Source organism: Uranotaenia lowii, chromosome 2, assembly GCF_029784155.1.
Source record: "Uranotaenia lowii strain MFRU-FL chromosome 2, ASM2978415v1, whole genome shotgun sequence".
Taxonomy (NCBI): domain Eukaryota; kingdom Metazoa; phylum Arthropoda; class Insecta; order Diptera; family Culicidae; genus Uranotaenia; species Uranotaenia lowii.
The window spans coordinates 429,714,710-429,736,278 of NC_073692.1; the positions used below are offsets into that span (position 1 = coordinate 429,714,710).

Consider the following 21,569-nt stretch of genomic DNA (forward strand, 5'->3'; position numbering starts at 1 on the left):
GGATTTTTCGCACGCTCTAAAACGGTAAAATTGCAACGTGCACTAGAATAGATTTTAGCATTGTACCGTGCACTAGATAATTGTGAGTACATGAGAACTCCTAGTTCGTTTTGGACAAAATACAGACCTATGGTCGTTGAGTAGCTCTCCTAGTACAGTAGGACGATTATGATTGACTACTTCTGTAAGCACTTAAATTGAAAATTTTTGTTTCTTCCGTCTCTAACGTAATAAAGTTCATTTTAAATATTGAAATTGAAAACGAAGGTTAAATCATCCTCATATAAATGTTAGAGATATAAGATTGAAAAAGATTTTTATTCGAAACAACGTTATAATAAAGCGGCATTCCACTGTGTCCCACCATCAGCCTCTTCGGGATCGATGAAATCCTCCGTCGGACGGGGAAAAATAGTCCTATGGAATGCCGGTAAAAAGAAACAACCTGCCATAGGTTTCATCGGCTGAGTCCTCCAGGTGCCTCCAGGTTGTTTATTGGATTAGCGCGTTCTGGCCCGGGCCAGTCCTCGGTAGTCTATAAAACGGAGTGCGACTTAGGTTACCATTTTTGATGGCCACGGTTGGTCACAGTGAACGGTTTTTCGCGACTTTCTCCGGGCTCCGAGCGCGCGTTGGATTCTAGTGCCACAGCGACTCTGGCCTAGTGGTGCGCCTATTCGGTTATTGGTTATCTCCTAGTGGTGATTTCCGAAAGGTATGGTTACGCTTAAGAGGGTATGGGTCTTCATGAGGTGGCGCACTTCTTGATCTCATAAAACGATTCTGAAAGGTGTTATAAAGAAATGTTGAGGTACGGGACATTCAGATAATCACAATTGCCAATTGAAGGACATTTCAAACTGACCATTTAGTGATTAGTGAGTAAAGTGAGTCCTTCCATCAATCATCCTAGCTTTTTAATAGGTTATTGCCGTTGCTATAGAAAAAAACCTAAAATTAAGTGAAAATGCTGGTTTTGAGAACTTTTGAAAGAAGAAAAACAAATAAAAGTGAATTGAAGTGTGGAATATTGATTGAACTGAAACGTAGTTGAAATTAAGTGGATTCGCCTGAAGAATGAGTACATTTAGTGAAATAATAATACAGGTCAAAAAATAGTTCTCCTGGCGTAGTGAATAGCCTTCTAAGCCGATGACCAGTCTCGGTCAAAAAATACATTTTATCGGCTGGTGGTTTTAACATTTGTAAAATGCTAGCCGTCATATCCTAGCAAAGAAGTCTTGTTATAGAGCAAAACAGCAACATTTAATTGGTGTTCACACTAAGTCTGATATAAACAGTTTAACTTAAAAAAAATTCAGGAAAAAAAAATTAAAAACTTACCGGCTCTAGTGGAACTTTCAAGTGCATGTCCAGCTGCTTTGGATAACATTTTGCATTCTAGGCTTTAACTGCCTTTGTAGTCCATACTCGTCTGTGTGAAAAATTTTGTAACCATTCATTTTGTGTCCCTTTTTTTGTTTCATACAGGAACTCCAAACAGATAAAACGAGATCTATCAGGAAGAATTGGAAAATCATACAGAAAATTAATCAATTGTGAATACTGGTAATTTTGTACAAAAATATCTTAACAGCCAAAAGTTCATGAGTTCAAATTAAGCCCCATGCAATCCTCTTGTTAATTTCGGTTCACTTCATTCTGCCAATATTTGTCAAAAAAAAAATTGTAGATACTTCGGCAGTCTGGAATCGCCGAGAACCACCCGGGGAACAACATTACGCCCCACTAGACTAGCTCACTCGCACTAGAACATTTCAGGAAGAGCTGCATCGGCATTCGAGGGCCTAACAGGTTCCAGCTTCTCTATTAGTGGAAACTGCCCTGGGTAATTATACCACTAGGTAGTTACAGAATAACATGAACAGATTACATTTTTCCGACTACTATTTTGACACACGCGGACAAAAATGCATTCGATTCCGTCAACGCCTACTTCACTTCCAGTCTTGCATCGCATGAGGAGAATGTATTCAAGAAATACCAAAAAAATGACATTCTCCAAACAAATTGTCGGATTTCATAATCTCATTTAAAAAATCTGGAAGAAATCTGTGGTTAGTTTTGATCATAGAGGAAACTTTTTTGACTACAAGCGTTTTTGAATTAAAAAAAAGCTGTAATTTGACAAGTATGTTATTTTATTTTATTTACATAGTATACCATCTCACGACATAACTTGACCAACATAATTCCTATAATTCACTCGGTCCATGGCAACCGTTCTCCAATTTCTCGGACACCCCACGTTCGCCAAATCACGCTCCACTTGGTTTAACCACCTCGCTCGTTGCGCCCCCGCTCGTCTTGTTCCTACCGGATTCGTAGCGAACACCTGTTTTGCAGGACAGTCGTCCAGCATTCTCGCAACATGTCCCGCCCAGCGTATCCGTCCAGCTTTCACCACCTTCTGGATACTGGGTTCGCCGTAGAGTCGCGCGAGCTCGTGTTTCAACCTTCGCCTTCACACTCCGTTTTCCTGTACGTCGCCAAAGATGGTTCTTAGCACTTGTCGCTCGAATACTCTGAGTGTACGCAGGTCCTCCTCGAACAATATCCATGTCTCGTGCCCGTAGAGAACAACCGGTCTAATGAGCGTCATATACAGGTTGCACTTCGTGCGAGGGCTAAGTCTTCTCGACCGCAGTTGCTTGTGGAGTCCCGTTGATAATTCGCCTCCGGATCTCACGGCTGCACTATGGGGTTTGAGGCGGCAAAAAGTCAAAAATTAACTTCATCGTAATGATATTTGTCATATACCAGTTTGCAGCTTTATATTTAACTAAGATATCCTCAATTTTTCAGATCATTATCATAAGCACTTATCGTTTCACAGACATCAGACTTAGAAAATTTTGAAAAATATACTTTTGATCCAATAATATTCAAATCATTTTTTCTCCTTTAAATGAAATGCTACACCAGTTCCCAACACATCGTTAGAAAGCTTATTTTCTAAGCTTCTTTTCGAAATATTTTTCATTTTTACACGGTTAACAGAAAAGTGTAGAAAATGAGTAATTTTATGATTTACTCAAAAGGCATAAATATTTTGGTCTCTAAGAAAAAAGCCTTACGTTTCCCAAAACTTTTTTTGACTTTTAAACATAGCTAAAAGTCTAATAATTCGAATGCAAGAAAAAATAGTTGCATATATTTGCATCCTTCAAAGTTATAATAAAAACAAAAAATGGGTAATTTTTAACCATTTTAGAAAAATAGTATGTTTTATGTTAAAGACCATTGAGCAAAAATTGTTCATAACGTGCAAGAAGATAATTGTAATTGATTGTGACCAAAAGCTATGATAGATTTTTGATATCTGTAGAAATATCTGAGATTTTTTAAAAACTACTTATTTCCCAAAAACTATAAAATTTTAATACTGCATTTTTTTGCGTGTACTCTTTAATTCTTCATACAAAACTGAATAATCTTGAACAAAAATACCCTGAGTGGTTTTGCATTAATCTCTCACATTTTTTTTGTGAACACAGAACTTAAAAATATGCACGCGTTTCCGAAATAAGTTTATTTAAACAATTATTGTTTCAAAACTACACTATGCATTTACACGAGTTAATGTTCCAATTTCATTGTCCTTTCTGAGCACATATGTAAAACCAAAGCCGAAAATAGTTTATATTGGGTTTCGAATGTAAACAACTCATTTCATCTTCAAAAAAGTTCATAAATAGTAAAATCATACTTTTTGCCACCTCATTGTATGGGGCTGTCCCATAGTGGGCTGGTGTCATTGTCTGCGGTCACCAGTGAGCCGAGATAGACAAAGTCTTCGACTATCTCCAGCTCGTCGCCGTCAATCGTGACCTTGTTATTACTGGACAAGCGGGTTCGGTCGGTCTCGAATCCGCAGGCCAGCATGTACTTCGTCTTGGACGTATTAATCATCAACCCAATCCTTCCTGCTTCACGTTTCAGTTTGCGGTAGATTTCTTCCACCACCGCAGATGATCTGTCGACTATATCAATGTCATCGGCAAAGCAGATAAGTTGATTGGATCTGTTGAAAATCTTGCCCCGCATTTCGCCCACCGCTCGTCGAATAACACCTTCTAGCGCTTCGTTGAACATCAAGCAGGATAGACCATCACCTTGTCGAAGCCTCCTGCGCGATTCGAATGAACTTGACAATTTACCCGAGGTCCGCACACAGCACTGCGTTCCATCCATTGTCGCCTTGATCAGTCTGATCAGCTTCCCGGAAAAGCCGTTCTCGTCCATGATTTTCCATAGCTCGTTACGGTCGATCGTGTCGTATGCAGCTTTGAAGTCGATGAATAGATGAAGCGTAGGGACTTGGTGTTCACGGCATTTTTAGAGGATTTGCCGCAATGTGAATATCTGGTCCGTCGTAGACCGTCCCTCCATGAAGCCGGCCTGATGACTTCCCACGAATCTGTTTGCTTGTGGCGTTAGGCGGCGGAGTAGGATTCGGGACAACACTTTGTAGGCAGCATCGCTCGGTAGTTCTCACAGTCCAATTTGTCACCCTTCTTGTAGATGGGGCAAATTACCCCCTCCTTCCACTTCTCCGGTAGCTGTTCTATGTCCCAGATCCGGACTATCAACCGGCGTAGGCAATCGGCCAACTTGTCCGGGCCCATTTTGATGAGTTCAGCTGCGATGCCATCCTTCCCAGCCGACTTGTTTCTATTCAGCTGGCGAATGGCTTCCTTAATCTTACTCATTGTTGGGAGCGGCTCCTCTACGTCGTTGGCTACGCCGGCGATGTACCTTCCCCCACCGTCTTGATCTCTTGCATGTGCGCCGTTCAGGTGTTCATCGAAGTGCTGCTTCCACCTTTTGATCACCTCACGATTGTCCGTCAGGATGCCCCCGTCCTTATCTCGGCACATTTCGGCTTGCGGCACGAAGTCTTGCGGGATGCGTTGAGTTTCTGATAGAACTTTCGTGTTTCTTGGGAACGATGCAGCTGCTCCAGCTCCTCGAGCTCCTCCTCCTCCAGGCGGCGCTTTTCCCCTGGAAAATTCGGACTCGCTGCCTCTTCCGCTGTCGGTGATTTTCCACATTTCGACGGGTGCCTCTTTGCACTACTGCCGCCCTCACTACTTCTCTTCGTCCATCACCCTCCTACACTCCTCGTCGAACCAGTCGTTCCGCTCTATATAACCGATGACGTTCTCCGCAGCACTGTTGATAGCTGTCTTGATGTTATCCCAACAGTCCTCGAGAGGGGCTTCATCAAGCTCGCCCTCTGCCGGCAGCGCTGCTTCGACCGATTGCGCGTAGTCTACCGCGACCTCAGGTTGCAGTCGTGCGATATTTAACCGAGGCGGGCGCCGGTTTCGTGTGTTGTTCACTACGGAGAGTTTTGGGCGCATCTTCACCATCCCCAGATAGTGGTCTGACTCGATGTTGGCGCCTCGACAGGATCTGATGTCGATGAAATGAGATCGTATTTAACGATTTTACAGAAAGTTTATAATTCGGCTAAGTTCCTTCTACAGTTCCCCTTGTTGGTCTTTCTGGAAAAGGAATGTTGACAGCTTGTTTGTTAATCTTAGATTGGGCATCACATAGTTAAAGGAATATAAAATGTTGTTGTACATACCTACATAAAAAAAATTAATAAAATTCAACTTTGATCTCGTTCTAAGTTTATTCGAAAACCAAGTATTCAAATATTTGAAGATTGTGATAAGAAGTTATCATGTAATTAATCGTTAATTCTTACAAAATTTGAAACTACAACTTCTTCATTCAAAACTTTTTATTCTTAGTTAAGTAAGATCCCGTACATAAATCCATACAATCTGTTGCTGCTCATTAATGCTGCTGATCAATACGCCAACGTTGGCTCAGTACAGTGTAATCAAACCTTGAAAGTTTAAAGGGCATCTGGATCGGGAAAAATGGCATTAAATACCCTTTACGCTTTGCACAAGAAGAGGAACGTTTTTACTTTGCTTCAGTCAGAACACATTTGGGTATGGGTTGTCGGCATCAAGTAACAGATAACATCTAGGTCTTTTTTCCGGGATGTTAAGCGTCTACGTCTTATTCATCCACTTAACATCTAGGTCCAAGTTGAACTGTCGCACGTCAAAGATTAGCTTCATTTGTCTCCATCTTTTCTGAAAGAGTGGTTGAAAGAATTAGATTTTCAGGATTCAAATACTACCTGCATTTCTGCTCAGGATGATACTGATTTCTCAAATGACGTTTGGCATTTAATAATCGATCTGTTGTAATTTTCCGCCAAATATCACCGGATACCGCCATACGGGTTTAAAAAAACATTCTCAATTCTTTCCACTTTTTTCAAACTGATGAGTTTTCAAGTTGTCACAATAAACAAACAAAATCGCAATGGCTACTGTGATGAAAAATTTTGATTTCTCCAAAACTATAGCAGTGCTATCTGGTGGCGACATTGCCTAGCTACAAATCCGTTTTGCGAAGAATGTAAATAGAGTGTCCTGTCTGTTTGTCTGTGCTTCAACTGTAAACTCCTCTGGTTGAACTTATCAAAATCCTCGTACATGCTATTCTATTCCGGACGTGGCTGCATACCACTGCCGTTGATACCTACAGGCAACACGATAATTGAACGTATTTAGATTACCGTATCTATACCCGTCAGAACTGTTATACGCTATGGTCGATTTAGTCCTTCCCATACGAGATTCTCAGTAATTCAAAACCCTCGGCTTCTGACATGCAGTGATACTCATCACAACATGCGCTTCGAAAGAAGGACGTCACACTGCTTGTCCAGAAAGGCGAATCATCTCCACCTATCAGAGTGAAATCTGAATTTGGGAAGAAGAAACCTAGCTACTTTGCAAGTAAACTCTACATTGATCTACCAGACATCCTAAAACAGTGTTCATCGCCCTCCCGCTTCAAATCCCAACTGTCATCGATTTGCAAGCAAAACATCCAAATTTCTCTATTGGTATCCCTTCACCACATTGCTAAAAAAATGTTATCTTTTACCACTGCCCAAAACCAACTCAACCAGCCTTTCCCACCGATCGCCAAAACACCCCACCACCAAGGTTGCGAAAAAAATCTGTGTTTTGAGGAAACACAAATCTGACTTTTTGTGATTTTACCCAAAAATTCTGCGACGGTTTTCTGTGATGTCTTTTACATAAATTTCATTCAAAAGACATGACAAATTGCGTCTATTTTTTTTAATTTACTTATGACAAATAAATTAACATTACCAATTTTGTCATATTCTTCCAGTTCAAAGATCCAAAATTTATATTGTCATAAAACTGGAATTTTGAACTTTTTAATTCCGTGAAATCTGTGAATATTTTTAAAACTCTGTGTTCTGTGGCACAGATTGTGTGATGAAAATTTGCTCAAAGGCCTGTGAAATTATAGATTTTTCTGTGATTTTGGCAACCTTGCCCACCACCCGTCTCCACCAGAATACTGCCAAACCTACGCTAAAGACAAGTGCAAATATATTCAATATATTTTTACAAAATTTTGAATTGATGAATAAATAACCCCAAGCATTCCTTCAAAGGGTGATAACCTTTTTCACTCACTGGAATGCTCTTATGTTCTGTGAAAACAACATTGTAAACGAATTGTTTAACTGTTTCGATAGGGTTTTGTGCCTGGAGGCTTGCAAGGATCTTTACTCCAGCAGGCTTTCCCTGTCTGAGGAAAAAAAAAACAAATTGTAAGAAAAAAATACAAATAATCAATCTTCAGCAATTTAAAGAATAAATGAAAAAGTCAGTTTTGCGAAATGCACAACGAGCGTTTCAGCTTCTTGTAATTTTGTTAAATGCAGGAAATTGAAATCAAAGATCAAGGAAAGCTCTCAAAACAAATAAACTGTACTTACGTTACTCGAGATGCAAACCTCCTGGAAGGCATTTTGAATCAAATACCTGATATGCAGCACACTCGTCTTGGTCCGCTTCAACTGTTCCATTTTTTTTCATTTTTATGCTGATAAAATCCAGAATAATTAAAATTAAACAGTGGTTAATATAATTAATAACGAATGAAAATTTTACAGCACTTTTCCGGTCAGTTTAAAACACACATGTTTATCAAAAAACACAGCGCCTACTACAATCAGGTTATTCGGACAAGTTTGGTTTTATTTGTCGACTTATTTATGCAACAACGCCGGCTTGACATCAAATGGTTCAAATATTTCTACCAAAAAGTTTAAAATTTCTAAGACGATTGTAAATTTAAAAAAAAGTTGGATTATTGATCTGTTCGATTTCCTGCAATAGAAACGCTCACCTTGGTAATATTTGACTTAATAAAATGTAGAAAACCCGGCGAAGCCTCACTGGAGGGGAACCGTAAGCCGGTCCTGGTTGCACCGTGTGCCCTCTGTATGCATCCGGCTAGCGCTAATTGGATCTGTATCAGACGGCACGTTTAGTATTCACTTTCGCATACGACTTCTTATGGCCCTCATTCATATAATTAGCCACGAAGACACAATACTAACCAACAAACCCTGCAAGTGTAATAATTCCCTGGAACCATTCTGGACTTATTCCGTTCCTATAATTGTTTATAATGACCGTATCGAATCGAAGAAATATTCAAGACATTCATTCGGCAAACGGTGAGATTAATTTCCACCTATAGGAGCGCACCTCATGAATGAAGAAAAACAGATTTCCATACCGGCATAATTGCTGTTTGAATCACACGCCGTTTTGGTTGGGTTTTTGTTTTATTCCAGCGCTCGAATCCGCAGGGACTTGGCCCGGACAACGTGACCCGAAGACAGCTCACGTTACTGGCGTCCAGTGCGGAAACACGACGACACGTTTTCGGAGTGGTTAATTTTGAGACTGACGGAAAACCTTTGCTGAGGATCAACTGTTGGAACAACTGTTACAATGGCCAATGAAAAGAAAGATCCCGGAGGGGTAAGATCGTTCTGTTGAATAGTTGAATAGTTTGATTAATGTTTTTCTGATTTTTCAGTTCGGACTCCAGATTGAGTCCCCATCCCCGGTGCCCTCGAACTCGATCCTGAACATGACCCTCAGCAGCATTACCCTGCCAGTTCCGCTGACTATGGAGGAGAAAAAGTACCTTCTGGCGGTGGAACGTGGTGATCTTGGAACTGTTAAAAGGTATTCTACGCTTAATCAATTGGGACTTCCGGTTAGCTTTACCAAAAAATTTGTTTCAGAATCTTACAACGCGCCCACCGAAAGCGTCACATCAACGTGAATTGTGTCGATTCGCTTGGTCGTGGAGCTCTCACGTTGGCGATCGATGGTGAAAATCTGGAAATGGTCGAACTGCTGATCATTATGCAGGTCGAAACGAAAGATGCCCTCCTGTTGGCCATCAATGCCGAGTTTGTCGAAGCTGTGGAACTGCTGCTGGAACACGAGGAACTGATCCACAAGGATGGGGATCTTTATGTGAGTTAAAAAGCTTCAAATATCATAACATCCGAATAATCGTGCAATGTTTTACTCTCCCACACACAGAGCTGGCAAAAGGTTGACCTCAACACGGCCATGTTTACCCCCGACGTGACACCTCTGATGCTGGCGGCTCACAAAAACAACTACGAAATCCTGAAAATCCTCCTCGATCGTGGTGCCACCCTGCCCATGCCTCACGACGTGAAATGTGGTTGTGAGGAGTGCATCCGAAGATCGTCCGAAGATTCCCTCAGGCACTCGTTGGCTCGCGTCAACGAATATCGAGCCTTGGCCAGCCCCTCGTTGATCGCTCTCAGTTCCCAAGATCCTCTGCTAACAGCTTTCCAACTGTCCTGGGAGTTGCGTAACCTGGCCTTTGCAGAACAAGAGTGCAAATCGGAATATCTAGAACTAAGGCGTCAGTGTCAAACATTTGCCGTCGATCTACTGGATCAATCAAGAAGCTCCCAAGAACTAGCCATCATCCTGAACTACGATCCTGAATCTCCACCCTACATGGATGGAGATCACATGAAACTGACCCGCTTGGAACTGGCCATCGACTACAAGCAGAAGAAGTTCGTCGCTCACCCCAACATTCAACAACTCTTAGCGGCCATGTGGTACGAAGGTGTCCCCGGTTTCCGGCGAAAGTCCGCCATGGAAAAGATCGCGATCATTACAAAAGTGGCAGTCCTATTCCCGTTCTACTGTATGCTCTACATGATGGCACCGAACTGTGAAACCTCAAAATTCATGCGAAAACCATTCATGAAATTCTTGATCCACGCTTCGTCTTATCTGTTCTTCCTGTTTCTCCTGATTCTGGTATCTCAACGAGCGGAAGTCCAGGTAGTGTTACTCTTCGGAACGGACACTATGAAAAGAGCGTTGCAGGAAGAGTTGGCCCGTCAGCGAGGCAATGGGCCAACCTATCTCGAGTGCCTCGTGGTAATCTACGTGATCGGCTTCATCTGGGAGGAAACACAGGAAATTTTCGGTGAAGGACTTCGAAGTTACCTCCGCAACATGTGGAACTTCATAGACTTCTCCCGAAACACCCTATACGTTTTCGTCGTGCTACTTCGGCTCATCGCTTACATTCAACAAACTTCAGAGATAAGCAAGGACCCGAGCACAGCTTACATCGCTCGCGAACATTGGGATGATTTCGATCCGCAGCTCATTGCGGAAGGTTTGTTCGCGGCGGCTAACATCTTCTCGGCGCTGAAGTTGGTCCACCTGTTTTCGATTAATCCACACCTGGGACCGTTGCAGATATCCCTAGGCCGTATGGTTATCGATATCGTCAAGTTCTTCTTTATCTACTCGCTGGTGCTGTTTGCGTTTGCTTGCGGTAAGTACTTGGCCATAATTTCTCCATAAGCTTTAAAAGATCTCTCAGTTCTACTAGTTGATAACTAACGATTGACTTTCAAAAATACGTTTAAACCCTATTTGAAATAATTGCGTGGACTGACTTTCTGGCTGCCGCTGCCGCTGTGGTTAGAAAATGTTGAGAGAACTAAAATCACCAGTAATGAAGAAATTCATTGAAAATTTTAAAGTTTTCCGAAGCATTTTATTAAAAATGCATAATGTCGCAAAAACCATCACGCGGAACCGGTATTTTGCGACCTTTGTTTTGCACGATACTCAAGCGCAGTGCAATATGTCGCAAAAACCAAATTCCACGCGCAAATGAGAAACTCATTAGGGGGAAGTGTTCCTAAATGCGCATGTTGGGTAATATGCGCATACAGCCGAATGACGATATGGCTGGAGATTCATTATATCTAATCAGTGCAGTTTTAGGGTATGTAATACGCTTTTAACACATGGCATGAGAAAATTAAATTGTTATATAAGTCGAAAAAATTTAAAAATTCAAACAAAATTTTTGTCAGTTTTGTTATAATATATTGAACTTTAATTATCGTGCGTACAGATTCTGTGAACAAAAATTTTAATGGTTTTTCTTTCTTATTCATCTGGAAATCAGAAATTCAACAAATTGAAGCTTTTGGCAAAGTTGTAAATGATAAGATATTGAAATAAGAGACAGGTTCTGAATGCCCATATCAAGGCAGGTTAAATGCCTATATAATGAAAAATAATTAAGTCTCATAAATGTTTTACTTTTTATCATTTAAACATTAAATCTACGCTCAAATCATGATCTTACATCAAAAAAAGAAGAACTTCATACTGATCCGATAAAAATACGATATGAACAAAATATTACCATGAAATATGGCCATATGGCATACTTAACTATGTTTAATGCAAAAGAACTAGTGATGTAAAAAATTTCACCGGATTTTCAGCCATGAACATCCGTTTCTATCTTTTTCAATTAAATTTTATCAAAATATTGCAAGTGTAAATGAAATATAGCTAAAAACATAAATATGCGCATTGAGCCCGCCAGATTCGGAAATCGGCTATTTTGACTTCTTTCATTAAAAAATTATTTTCACAAAAACTGTTAGAGATTTTAACAGAAAAATTGCTCTAACGTATATAAAACAGATGTCCGCTCATGTGTATATAGTTTTCAGACTTCTATCTATTGGAATATGGGAGAAAATGAGTGCTTTTCTTAATATGCGCATATAGCCCGCCTCTCCCTATACGTCCCAAATTCAAATCATTTTGTGAAAAATGTTTAGTAATCAAATTAAACCAAATTTTCACCTTGCATAGAATACATGTTTTTCAACCGTTTGCAGCCAATAACTCAATTTTGTTCATATTGGTTCATACGGCCTCATCAAAACTAATTCTAGAAATTATTGTTTTTATATCTTACGTTTAGTGGCCATTAAATTCGTAACTTTTGACTGAGCTTTTCAATTGTGTGCCTCCGCTTTTCACCTGAACTTTCAAAATGTAGATATAGAACGAGCTTCAATAATTTCTCTTTATAGTTCCCATCTTTGCTCGATTCTTTTGCCGCTCAACTAATTCGCGCACCACCGTGTTATCAGGTTAGCCTAAGTTCAAATAATGTTAAATTAAAATAGGTACAAATCTACTTGCTGTTAGTTGGCCTACCTTAGCTGGGATGTAGTGAATTTCATCTCTGCTCACTGCCGTACCAATGCAGAAAGTTGTAATGTTGACTAGCAAAAACGTTTTGCGATACAATTCAACTTAAAAAAAAACTATCTGAACAATTCGGCCTTGTATTTTGCTTCTAGCTTTCTTGCTTAATTTGCAATATTATTAGTGTACTGACTCCGTCTCTAGCACTACAACCTTAACCCTTCATTTCATGATTTTTTATTTTTCCTTAAAAAGAATTTTCAACAGTTGGAAAAGATGAGTACACCAAGAAGAAAAATTAAAATAGAATACGATTTTTCACTTTTTCCATACATTAATTGTTGCAAATTTATTATATTATGAAACGAAGGGTTAACAGCTGGCCTCTCGTAGACACCTTTCGCCGTCCAAATTGTCACAGTACACACCTGTCCATCTCGGTTTACCGTTCCAATAATAACGAATAACGATAGCGTTGACGTCGAGTTGTTCGGCCCATAGCTTGATCCCGTGGATACTGCCCACAAACCAGTGGTTTCGCTTGATCGCAGTTACGACTTTGTTGATGATGCCTTCGATTCCGACCGAGGCACTTCTAAGTTCCTCCTCCTTAAGGCGATATGATAGCTGTAACTCTACTAAGGTGCGCTTGACAGACTGCACAAATTGTTTCCAGTTCCCCCATACGGGACACCCTGCAACGTCTGCATCAATGCTCGATCAATGCTGCCCCCAATTGCTGCCGCTGCGCAAGTTTGAGGTTAAAAAGCTTCTTAATAATACCCCAAGGGTAGAAAGACAAAACAGGGGACCCACTCCCTATAGCCACTTCCATTTCTTCTCAAAGGTTAATAAGGGCGTGTCTAGATGAAAGAGCCAATGTCGGTAAGCCATCGATCACAGAAGGCCACGGACAGGCTGACAATGGATTCTCTTCAGCTCCTTCTTCTGTGGTTAGGTCGCAATTGGTAATGTGATGCGTGTAGTGTTTAGCGACTCTCTCGTTGGCACTTCACCGTAGATCGCCCAACCTTAAGCAGTCTTGACGGCGATCGGCTGACCAGGCTTGCCTTCTCGACTCTTCCTCACGAGTGTCGAGTGTCTCGAGGCTGAATTGTATAATACGGCTCCAGGGGGATCCTCCCTCGTAGATAGGATTTTTCGGTCTGAAGTTGTCTGAGACGATAGTTGCAGGCCACGTCGCCTAAATGAAAGCGCTCTTCCTTTGAAGCTAATAATCTCGCACGTCCCCTAAATGAAAGCGCTCTTCCTTTGAAGCTGATAATCTGGCTATTATCTTCAATACGTCCATTTGAGACTCAAAGGACGAAAATGTCCAGCCAAGTTTAGTTCTTCCGCAAGATCTTGGTTCACAAGTGTCAGCGAGGATCCGTCATCCAAGAAGGCGTAGCAATGGATCACAATCCTGTTCTCTCACCACGACTGGAACATGGCGAAACTAGACAGTGCTGGACCCAGACAGGTGAGTGTGGCAGGACTGCTCTTTCCGTTGCACGTTGTCTCCAGTCTAGATGGGCGTGGACTCTGCGTTTGGCTGCATGGACGCAGACTCTGGATTTACCTGCGTGTGCAGCAATGGGTGATATTTGCATGTGCATCCGTCGACTTCGAAGTTCCTGATCACATATCCTCCTCTGTGGGGCTTCAGGCAGTTCCGGCACATCTAGGCTTCGCGTGTGATTGCCCACCGTCCATCGTATGACAGCTCCCGAAATCTTTTGCAGTTTGCGAGAGATGCACAAGATCCTCTGCAGACAAGCTGTAGAGTAGGCTCTCCTTGCACCGGCTGATGATGTACTACCTCTTGGCAAATGAACGCGGTACTCCCCCTAGTGCTCAACTTGAGCATTCACGAATTCCTGAGCTCTCCTGGTTCCTGGTTGTGTGTATGTGTGGTTCCTGGTCGTGTGACGATACTTTGGTCTGACGCGGTTTCGAAACCAGACCTATCTCGTAGATTCACTTGCCGAGATTCTTCAGGTTGAGGTTCAGGTTGAAACGCATCTTCCTTCAGGCAGTTCCTCAGTCGTATCATGTTTTCGTCGTCTGTGAAGTCGCACATCTGGGTCAGGTGGCTTGCTTTCGCCTTTCTTCGCTGGCGTAGAACGACCCTTCGGATTGAAGAAGGAATCGTTATGCCCTCTTAGCTCGTCCTATGTGGATCCAACGCTGCTGTCTTCCTGCCCTTCTTCATCGAAATCATCGCTGGAATCCGTTTCCTCAATGTCTTCATCTTCTTCGTTCTCGGACACTACTTTTTCTTAACTTGTTTAATTGGATTCTTCTTCTTGGCGCTTGCCTCCATCGGCGCCCAACCAGTCCTGTGTCTTTGCATCAGCGTCCACTTCTTCTTCCGCTGCTTCTTCGTCCTCGAGATCGACCAGCTCCTCGGGAATGCTGAAGTGGTTCTCCATCAACTTTTTTTTCCTCCAATAGAGTCTGTTCCGCCACAAGTCTCTGTAACTGCAGCTTCAGATGTGCTTTCGCGGACTTCCTCGATCCTGCTGACGTCACTGAGGAAGCTTTCGATGGTTTTCGCATGGGTTTCTTCAGCTGAGAATTTTCCTTCTTCTTCTTCTTTGCGATGTTAACAACTCTTATCGACACTTCTTCGGTAACACAGCGTTCTTGAAATCCTTGATATCATCTACATTCTTTTTTTTTCGCTTTGCATTCCTCATAGTTCCACTTCTTACATTCCACACTTTGGTTCACATCCACACAACTAAAGTGGTTCCATCCATCACAATCCTCGCACTGAATCATCCAGGTATTGTTCGCCGACTTACACGTCTGACAGCTGTGACCGACATTTATGACCGTTTTCGCGGAGGAAGTATGGCTAATATCTTTGAGAGGAGTTTTGTTGGTTATGGGGTTAAATTTTTCAGAAGATCGCCTTTCTTATCCTTAGTCGTGCCTGGTTTCTTATTGCCGTTCTCAGAATTGGGACTGGAGTAACGGACTTGAGTTGAAGGGGGGTATCACTCTTAGCCTTTAGGAACCTACTAGCTACGCTCTTACCTTGTTGGGCAGCATTGGCTGCGGTGCTAGCTAGCTGAATCAGACATCCTTCTGTAAACGGATTCAAAATTCAAACTATGGACGCGATGTCACAAAAAATCTGTATCATAAGTGTGTCCATAAGAGTCTCAATTGAACAGCTGTGTGGCAGCGGCTTAAAGAATACTGCCACTGGGATACTGGTTCATGTCGTACGAGGCGACTTATCCAGTACCTCCCAGATACGTTTATCTCATATTTCTGTCTATTGGAAATCAATGAGGGGATCTGGGAGGGGGAGAAAATGGGTGAAGGTCAATTATAACATGCAGATTTCATAATTGTTTTCAGTTCGGAAAGGTGTAAGCCAAATTTTGAATCTTAATTGGTTTTGAATTCTGGCTGATATATTTGAACTTTTTGTCCTATTTTCTCTCAGGGAGGATATGCCAATAGTGCGTATTGCCAAACATGCATTTGCACAAGCTGTATTCTTCCATATTTATTTTCTTGTTTTGCCAATTTGGAAAATAATCTGTTATTTAACAAATATCTTTGCTTTCTTGGCAATTCTTTCAATGAAATCTACACACATGTGATTCTTAAATGTAAATCTCTTTTATGTACATATCGCTTACAGCCCATGGGATTTTCTTTTTTTTGGCAATCTTTTAAGATTGGCTAAGTTTAAAACTTATAAAAAATTGATCGAACTACATAAATTACATCAGTAATATTCATGACATCAAATAAATTTTTCATATTTGTCCTTGTTTTAACACTAGTGTCCAGTGCCTTCTATCTTCAGTTTGATAACACCCTCTTGTGGAAGTAAATGGCCTTTCAGAAATAGATATTTAATTTAAAAAAACCGACCTGGTACTTCAATCATGCAAACCGTACAAATGTCGTTTTGAAGTAACAAATGTTCAAAAAAAAATTTTTTTTTTTCGCTTAGGTAGCCGAAACGCTTTCAAATTTATTGTTGTATCTAGTTAAAAGTCAAAACTAATATCGCATGTCGATAGTTATTCCTGTTTCACCAAATATGTGTAACTTCTCTTGTATTGACACATGTGACAAGTTCACTTTAGCTTTAGAATGGTTAAATGTATGGCTTAGAAGAGTTGAATCTCCTCTCATTTCATTTTCTGATGTTTCGTTATCATACGCCAGTCCAGGTTCTGGAATTTACTGCACTAGTTTCGTGCAATTGCATGTGCTTTCGTAAATATCGCTTAAATTAAAAATAATGTTCAAAACTACTCGTTACTGTACAGATAGCCAAAGGGCTTTAAAATCTCTTCCCACGTCCAGTTTATAAATATATCGCAAGGTACCGTCAAACGGGGCATCATGCAACAGCGGGGTTCGATGCAACATTTATATAACACTACATTGAATCAATTTTTAATTTAATGTATTGTAATAAAGTTATCTTTTAATGATAACAAAATGATGATGACATAATTTCTCGCATCTTAAGCTAGTTGTCTTAAGTTTTTTATTTTTATGTAAAATTTGAAAAATCGAGCAATAAATGTTCAAATTTTGACATTTTTTGATGCCGAAAAAAACTTTACCCAGTATGACGGATCGCCTTGATAAAATTACCTACAAACTTTTTACAGGTTTCCTCATATTATACCAACATTGTTGGTGTAAAAATATTTTTCGAACAATCACCCAATTTTTTTACATGAATATTTTTAATATTCAGTTAGGTGTCTGGGGTTAAATGCAACAAAATGCAAATCAAAGAAATACCTTGTAAATCTCGTTTCCATGTGCTGGAACATGAATATTTTGAATCACGCGTTTGTAAACATTTAAATTTCATTCGTCCAAACATTTATTTTTATGATTTCAGCTTTTAGAATTTTTCGTAGTATTATTTAACCCCTAAATGTATGCAGCATCCTTAATTTCAGAAAAAATGTGAAAATTTGTTTTTACAGACCCAAAAACTACTGCAATTGGTGTTGTCATTCTTAATGGTCTTAAAGACATCGCAAATATATTAAAAATTATGAATTTTCGTACGTGTTCATTAGATTTTCATTAAAAACAAAGTTTGTTGCAAGTTACCCCATTTTCTAAGAATGGTGAAAATCGCATGTTTTTAGAAAATTAAAAATAACTGAAGAAACCAATAATTTTTTTAACTACGCCAATTTGATGTCCCAGCATCCTTAAAACTTTTGATGCATAAAGGATACGATTAACTGTGAACATAAGTTTTTTAGAAGCTATTGAAGTTGAAAATTGTTGCATGTTGCCCCAGTTGACGGTAATAAAAAAGCCTTGCTGTCACATCGGATTGCTATGTATCAAAATATACCTATGCACTCTCTTATGCACTCTTCAAAGCTAATTTCACTTTAAAGAAACTCATAGTAACTATCTGACCAGAGCACTAACTGATCTGTAAAAAAATAATACACTGTTAATACTGTTTGGCTTAGCAATGATTCCGGAGTATTATTATTATTATTATTATTATTATGTTTTTATTTATGTAACGTAAGATCCCCTGGGTCGTGATTTGACACAGTTAACGAAATTTGACACATTTAGGTATCTTTAGACTTTTAAAAGTATTGCTACGATAATGATTTTTTTTGCGAACCTATATCAACTTGCCTCTCGGGTGAATATATTTTTTTGATCAAAGCTTTCTTAAAAAAAACTATCTTTGGAAATTGGTCGGAAATTCTAATTTTTATATTTCAAGAATCTAGAGATGCCAATATGTGTAAAATTACGTCAAATTTTTCAACTGAGACTGAAGCAATTCTGACATTTGATTGATAACAAAATACGGTTATTACACCACTTTTTAATATTTGTGTGTTCATGATATTGAAAAAAAAAACCCCAAGTGCATAAATGTTTTTTCTGAGACTTTGAGTAACGTAAATATGAATGATTGTATGCGAATCATATTTCATTACATTTTGTACAAATCAGTTAGCAACAAGATATATAAAGCGGCTTTAGTCAGGAGTGTCGGATTGACACTTTTGAACTCTAGCAGATACAAAATTTTGGGATGGATAAGGTATTTAATAGGCGTCATTTCTCATTTGTTTTTTAGGTTTGAACCAACTGCTGTGGTACTTCGCGGATTTGGAAAAGGCCAAGTGTTACAGCCTGAAGGGAGGACTACCGGATTGGGACAATCAGGGCGATGCTTGCATGAAATGGAGACGCTTCGGAAAGTATGTATCCCTGAATTCAAAAATTTACTGAATCTGACTTGGATTTTCTGTTTTCTTTTCAACAGCCTATTCGAATCGTCACAGTCACTGTTTTGGGCCAGTTTCGGTATGGTGGGGCTGGAGAGTTTCGAGCTGCAGGGCATCAAGTCGTATACTAGGTTCTGGGGCTTGCTTATGTTCGGCTCATACAGCGTGATCAACGTTATTGTCCTACTGAATCTCCTTATCGCTATGATGTCCAACTCGTACGCGATGATTGATGAACACTCGGACACGGAGTGGAAATTTGCTAGGACACGGTTGTGGATGAGCTACTTCGAGGAAAGTTCGACACTTCCGCCACCGTTTAATATTTTCCCCAATATGAAGCATCTGATGAGGCTTTTCGGCACCAAGAAGAAGCGGAACATTCAACGAGAGTCGACTATTGTAAGATTTTTTTGGATTTTATTTGTGGAAGTAGTTTTAATACCATTGTTTGATTGTAGCGACGCAAAGAAGATAAGGAACGTGCCGAGCGTTACACGAATGTTATGCGTGCTCTGGTGTGGCGTTATGTTTCGGCTATGCATCGAAAAATGGAAGATGAAGCCGTTACCGAGGATGACATCAATGAGGTCAAGGGAGATATTTCGGCGCTGCGCTACGAACTGCTGGAAGTTTTCGAGAAGAATGGCATGGATGTATCGGCAGCCGATCGCAAAGAGAAAGGTTTGAAGATGATTTTTTCTCGATTCCCATCATCATTCAGCTTTAAACTTGTTTTAAGCCCATTCTTTCATGTTTCACGTATCGCTTGTTTCAATTTAGCTATGCTTCGAATGAAAATCATGCTGTCTTAAAGGTAATTTAGCTAGAGGTTTGTTCGTTTAAAATGTAGAAAGAGCTATGCATTAATTTTTATCTTGATATTTTGATACAGCTGTTCTCGCCAAGCGAATGAAGGTCTGGGAGCGTCGCCTGATGAAGGACTTCCAAGTGGCTCCGATTGACGTTCAGAATGAGGGTTACGACGAGGACGAAGAGGAACCTGTGGAAGATGCCAACCCGCTGGCCAAGTTCCGTCGAGTAGCAAAGAAGGTAGCCAATCAAACAACTTCGGCTAAATGGGGTCAGGTTATGTCCGGAGTTGGAATAGAAACCAATTCGCAAATTGGCCGTTGCAAGAATCGAGATAGCTTCCGGCAGCAGCAGCATCTGCAAAAAGCCATGAATGAAGCCCGGCGTTTGGTAGAACGTAGTCCATTGCCACGTTCTAGAAGCGTATCTCCGTCGATTGACGGCTATGCTGATGAAACTACCAACACTTTGATGCAGCTGATTGCCGAACTTGCGGAAGAAACTGGACATGTTTCTCCAGGAAATACTCTACATGCTGGGAACAGCAGTAACAGATCAGTTACTCCACTGAACATGTTAACGGCTCAGCTGCAGGCTGTTCTGAGCAAGACACCCTCTCCGATGATGATGAAGGCTAACAAAGGAGACAGTGGTGCCAAATCTCCCGGCAATGTAAGTCGTGCTCGCTCTCCAGCTCCACGTCTAGAAAATAAGACCCCATTGGCTTCGATCGTGGGCAGTACATCAGCCTCACCAGAACCGCAAGTCGAGAGAAAGATAAACCTGGAAGTCAGATCACCACCGACAGTTAAATCTCCACCGCCAGCTAAAGCTCCACCTTCACCAATTCAATCTCCACCACCTTCAATCCGGATTACCAACACTGCTTGTCCCTTGATCAAAAAGTCAGAATCTAAAGACAGCCTCCAAGATTCACTTCCAACGGTTGAAATCAAACCGGCCACTCCAGCTCATTCCAAACCAGAATCCGAAGATCCTCCTCCACCACTTCCAACATCACCACCTCCAGAGACCGTCGTCCACGCCGACGATCCATCGCCACTAGTATCCGGAGTCAACTCTCCACCAAAGATAGTAAAACGCAAAGCTCCTGCCCCAGGAGCTCCTTCAGATGCTACGGCAGCTGACATTTCTGTATCTCGACCGGTGGCGAGCAAACCGCAACCCGGTCAAGGAATGCTCCCTCCCCCACCCTCTAAAGAATCTGCCCTCATTATCCCAACTGTTTCAACAACCCCAGCCACACCCCTGCCGGTTCACAAAGAACTAGGAGCCACACCCAAAATACCACCAAAACCAATAGCCCCAGTAGCTTCTCCCCCACCGCCCGAAGTTCACATCGAACTGATGGCGGCCGAGGAGCGACCCAGCTCGGACGTAACATCCAGCACCGAACAGCTGGTCGTTTCCGGTGCCAACTCGGACCCCTCGATAGATGCTGCACGTGCTGCAGCCTCGCCGCCACCCTGTCTGCGTCCCATCAACAAGATACAGGACGTCAAGACCATCAAACGGCAACCCAAGACGGGATGGCTGTAAGATTATTAGGGTCGGAAAAGTGAATTTCCTAACGTAGATATTTTGAAAGTCTGAACGGCGATCTCCTATGGTTATCGAGAGAAGAAGAAAAACGAAAAAAAAACATGTAACATGCTGTGTATTTCAGTTGATAGGTATCATCAATCACTTATGAAGTAACATTTTTCAGCAGAACAAGAAATAAAACACAATACTGAGAGATGACGTGCTATTCTGTTTTTATTGAAAAGATCCCTGGTAGATTGAAGATAATATGTTAGTTTAACATAAGGATAGGATAAAAGGTTTGCAAAAACAAATAAAAGTTAAAATTTTGTTAACGAAAATTCAGCGAATCTGAAGCTGGGCTGGGGAAATTAAAGAATTAAAGTTTTTCATACGTATTGTTGTATCAAGTTTATAAAAAATATCACGTTTAAAAAAATTC

The 21,569-nt window shown here is 40.8% G+C and overlaps 1 protein-coding gene across 1 annotated transcript; it reads left to right on the forward strand.

The window, feature by feature from the left end:
• The first annotated feature begins 554 nt into the window (after positions 1–554).
• LOC129743785 (transient-receptor-potential-like protein) lies at positions 555–21,346 on the forward strand. The gene is made up of 9 exons (XM_055735972.1): positions 555–715; positions 8,747–8,936; positions 8,995–9,146; positions 9,206–9,443; positions 9,513–10,806; positions 18,619–18,742; positions 18,808–19,171; positions 19,231–19,453; positions 19,665–21,346. Exons 2-9 carry the CDS (start codon positions 8,907–8,909, stop codon positions 21,140–21,142), a joined length of 3,903 nt encoding a protein of 1,300 aa, XP_055591947.1. The 5' UTR covers positions 555–715; positions 8,747–8,906; the 3' UTR covers positions 21,143–21,346.
• The last annotated feature ends 223 nt before the right edge of the window (positions 21,347–21,569 follow it).